General features: G+C 38.1%; 1 protein-coding gene across 1 annotated transcript; it reads left to right on the top strand.

Annotated features, from left to right (window-relative positions):
- The first annotated feature begins 832 nt into the window (after positions 1-832).
- LOC140565528 (odorant receptor 131-2-like) lies at positions 833-1,834 on the top strand. The gene has a single exon (XM_072691466.1). It carries the CDS (start codon positions 860-862, stop codon positions 1,832-1,834), a length of 975 nt encoding a protein of 324 aa, XP_072547567.1. The 5' UTR covers positions 833-859.
- The last annotated feature ends 2,774 nt before the right edge of the window (positions 1,835-4,608 follow it).

The following is a 4,608-nucleotide window of genomic DNA, read 5'->3' as shown; positions in this document are numbered from 1 at the left end:
CCTGTATTGTGTCAGGCTTTGCATAAGCTCATGTTGGCTTGAATCTAAGCATGAACTAGCCTTTTGCAAAGTCTTCTTTTTATTTATATTCCTAGGACCGTTCTAGATTTGTTAATAAGATCCAAAAATTAAATCCTCTTATTTTTGTATTGATTGATTGATATTTCTGTTCTTATATTGATCACAACTGCTTTTACAACTAAAAAATAGGTTAGTAATTTATAAAATTGAGAAATATAATATACTTGCAAAACAGCTACAAAATATTTCAACAGGACATGCAAAAGAATGAGAAAAAATGTGTACCATGTATCTGTCTGTATAATTACAGAGTTCATAATGATGTGGTCAGCATAATGTTTTTAGAACACCTGATTAGGGATGTTGTTATTTTTAGCTCTTACAAGTCTTATGTGAATATGCTGCACAACTAACTGCTTTACACACAACACCCCCTACCATCCAGTTTAGGCAAAAACATGGGAAGCGCTACGTGTCCATGATGTCAACAACTGAATATTAAAATCGGTTTGGTCAGCCAATATATGTAGTTGTTCGCCCATACCTTTGCCCATACCTCCAATATCACTCTAGGTAAAGACAATATTAAGATAAGAGCTCTGATTGCAATTTCACATTCTGTATGATTTTTGTCACAACATAATTGCAAGTATATTCACTTGTGATACCATAAGGTATTCCTTTGAATGATACGATATCATTGTTTAGAATTGACTATATAACATTAGTCCTGTATGGTTACATTCATTACCTAGGTTCTTTATCTTTTGTTTTTACCATCTGTGTATTGTCTTGTCAAGTAACTTTTTCCGTAAGTATAATTTTCTTTCTCCCAGATATGTGCACGGCGGACTGCAACAGCAGTTGGAATGACAGCAGCATTGACCTGCTGCAACTGGACAGTTCTGTCTCATTGAAAAACAATATAGGATTGGCCTTAACTCAGACGTTTATGTGGCCTCTTATCTTCATCAACATCCTCATGATTTTCACTTTCTACAGAAAACAGGCTTTCAGAAACGAGACCCGTTACATTTTGTTTGCTCACACCTTAATGACTGACGTACTTTTTCTTTTAATGACAAATCTTGTGATACTTTTCACATACAGCGTTGTATTGATGCCTGTGGCACTCTGTATTCCATTTTGCATGTTCATGGAGACTGTTAACTCATGCACACCGCTAACGATCACTGCAATGTGTGTGGAGCGCTATGTGGCCATCTGCATGCCACTGAGACATAGTGCCATCTCTACCCCCAGCAGAACTCTTGCTGTTATTGCTCTAATTTGGATTGCATGCAACATAAATCCATTTGTGGATGTGTTTATTCTTGTTTCAACTGTTCCACAGGAGTATTTTTTAGAGCCTAAAATTTGCCAGTATGATATTATGACTCCAGAGCACTGGCACCGCATAATGAGGGGTATTCTATATATTAGTGATTTTGTAATCATTTTACTTATTGATTTTTTTTGCTATCTGATGATTGTGCGTGCTGCCCGGACAGCCTCTGTTGACAAGAAGTCAGCAAGAAAAGGTCTGCGCACCATCTCATTGCATATGCTTCAGCTTATCCTGTGTACTTCTGAGATAGTTTGTCCTTATATTGAGGCAGAAATCATAGAGATAGACATTGAGTTATATTGGGCAGTCAGCATTTTCAACTTTATTACATTCAATGTCATCGCCAGGGCAATTAGTACGCTTGTCTATGGCCTAAGAGATGAAAGGTTTTCTGCTGCCCTGCTTAACTACATCAAATGTAAAACGAATCACATCTCATCAGAAAAGAAAGAACCACAATTTTAGTGTAATCACTGTTACTGTCAGTACTTGCATCTTCCATAGCTACCTAACCACTTTTAACCACATTTTTTGATAGAATTGTAGGTCTTGTTTAATGTAATGTCATGCAATAATATATTATGAACAACTATTGTACTAGTCAACTTTTGTTACTAGTTTAAATATTTCATTTTTATTTGAACTTTTATATCTTTATTTGAAATGTCAGAGGAGACAGAAAAAGGTTTATATTAGTATTTGCTGGTCATCATGGGACTTTTTCTGACAGCACCTTCTATACATTTTACATACGTTTAAAGTATTAAATGGAGATTCTTGTAATGAATGGCATGAACCATATAAGTACTTACACTTACAACATCATGAAACAAATATGTCCTTATAAAGGGCTATTATAATGATACATATTAACATATAACATTCATCCTTTTTAATCATGTTCCAATGCATTGTAACTTACAAAATGTGCCACAAATGTGGGCATGTTGTAATGTTTTCCAACATGCGATTTAAGTCAAAAAATTTAACAAGATTAATAAAGTCTGCTTGGTCTTTATATTTTCTAATTTACATTTGGGGTGGACCGAACTTGCAAAGTTGTGTATCAATACATAACACAGAGCGGTGCTCTTTAAATACATGTTGAAGTAAGATACTGAAGTAAAACCTCCCTACCTCAGATTTGACTTTGTATTTCATTTATTACATTATTTTATTTAATAGTTAAAAAAAGAAAGACACTTAAAGGTTGAATCAGTGACTAATTAGGTAAGAATGTTAACCAATCATTGTATCCTTAGTAAAATTCTCTTTACATTAAATTACTGCCAATAAGATACAGGCTCGGGGGGCAGAGTCTGGGCAGAGTTTGGTTCCAGGTATTCTGGCAAATACAACATCGGAAAAGTGTGGCTTCCACTTGGTGAGTGTATCAGATACATAGCCAGTGCCTACACAGGCAGCTCATTAGATTTCGACAGCCATCAGCACTGTGGACGTTCTCACCCATCCCTCACAGAGACTTCTTTTAATTGATGCTTTCTGGCAAGGCATTGGGACATCAATGCCCTTCAACATCTTTCTCCCCCTCCCCACACATTCACACTACAAGTGTAACAGGACATAAATGATATGGTCGGGACACACCATGGTTTGGTCCCTTTATATTTCTTTTTTATTTTAATTTCAGACAGTAATCAGCCTGAGCTAACCTTAGCATGGCATGTTGCTTACAGCTTACAGCTGAAGGCAGGGGCTCCCAAACTTTTTCCTGACCTAACTTTTTAAAGATCCATCTATGTCTGCTTTTACTTAATATTGTGTTCTTTTATAAACAATAATATGTATTGTTCTATATTTAGATCTTAATATTGTAATGGTAGGAAAGTGTTTTTCTGCATCTAATCACTCCTATTGACATTTACATTTAAGGCATTTAGCAGACGCTCTTATCCAGAGTGACTTACAAAAGTGCTTTGCTATTTACTCCAGAATATCCTCAGCTAGTTTGAATAGACTACAAATCAAGTCAAGTCAAGTGGGTTTTATTGTCATTTCAACTACATACAGAGTACACAGTGAAACGAAACAACGTTCCTCAAGGACCATGGTGCAACATAGACACAGTGCATACAAAACACAAGTGCAACACAATACAAGTGCGGACAGACAACACAGTTCAGACAGAGAATAATAAATAATTGGCGGTAGTGTGCAAATTATGCAGTGTGTAATACATATTGAGTCCAGTGAGGTAGTAAAATTATTAGTGCAAATGCTTTGTGCAAAAATGCTTCCTATTTTATCTGGGGTAAATGATTGGAGAGAGAGAGAGAGTGTGTGTGCAAGTAACAGAAAAGACATCAGTTCAGAAGTTGAGTTGAGTTGAGAAGTCTGATGGCTTGGGGGAAGAAGCTATTGCAGAGTCTGGTCGTGTTGGACGGGTGGAGTCATCCACAATGCTGGTTGCTTTGCGGGTGCAGCAGGTTTGTATTTCATTATTTTATTTAATAGTTAAAAAAAGAAAGACACTTAAAGGTTGAATCAGTGACTAATTAGGTAAGAATGTTAACCAATCATTGTATCCTTAGTAAAATTCTGTTTACATTAAATTACTGTCAATAAGATACAGGCTCGGGGGGCAGAGTCTGGGCAGAGTTTGGTTCCAGGTATTCTGGCAAATACAACATCGGAAAAGTGTGGCTTCCACTTGGTGAGTGTATCAGATACATAGCCAGTGCCTACACAGGCAGCTCATTAGATTTTGACACACCCATCAGCACTGTGGACGACCCATGTGTGTGCTCTCACTCCTCTCTGTTTGCTGACTTTTACGTTGCCTTTGCTGATGAGACCCAGCACAGTTGTATCATCGGCGAACTTTATGATGCTGTTGGCAACACAGTCATGATTCAGCAGGGTGAACAGCAGAGGACTCAGTGCCCTGGGGTGCCCCAGTGTTCATTGTGATGGTGCTGGAGCTGCTGTCCCCGAACCGAACTAACTGGGGCCTCCCTGTCAGGAAGTCCAGGATCCAGTTGCAGAGGGGGGTGTTGAGGCCCAGCAAGCTTAACTTCCTGGTGAGATTCTGTGGGATGATGGTGTTGAATGCTGAACTGAAGTCTATGAACAGCATTCTGATGTAGGTGTCCTTCTTCTCCAGGTGGGTAAAGGAGAGATGAAGGGTGGTGGTGATGGCATTGTCCGTGGAGCGATTGGGACGATATGCAAATTGCAGGGGGTCCAATGAAGAGGGCAGTTGAGTCTTAACTAGCCTC

This window comes from Salminus brasiliensis, chromosome 11 (genome assembly GCF_030463535.1).
Source record: "Salminus brasiliensis chromosome 11, fSalBra1.hap2, whole genome shotgun sequence".
NCBI classification, from domain to species: Eukaryota; Metazoa; Chordata; class Actinopteri; order Characiformes; family Bryconidae; genus Salminus; species Salminus brasiliensis.
Note: the sequence above shows the minus strand (reverse complement) of the source record. Positions and strands in the feature narration are given on the sequence as shown.

Excerpts from the sequence above, each read along its gene's own strand:
- LOC140565528 (XM_072691466.1), top strand. The coding sequence starts at position 860 with ATGTGCACGGCGGACTGCAACAGCAGTTGGAATGACAGCAGCATTGAC.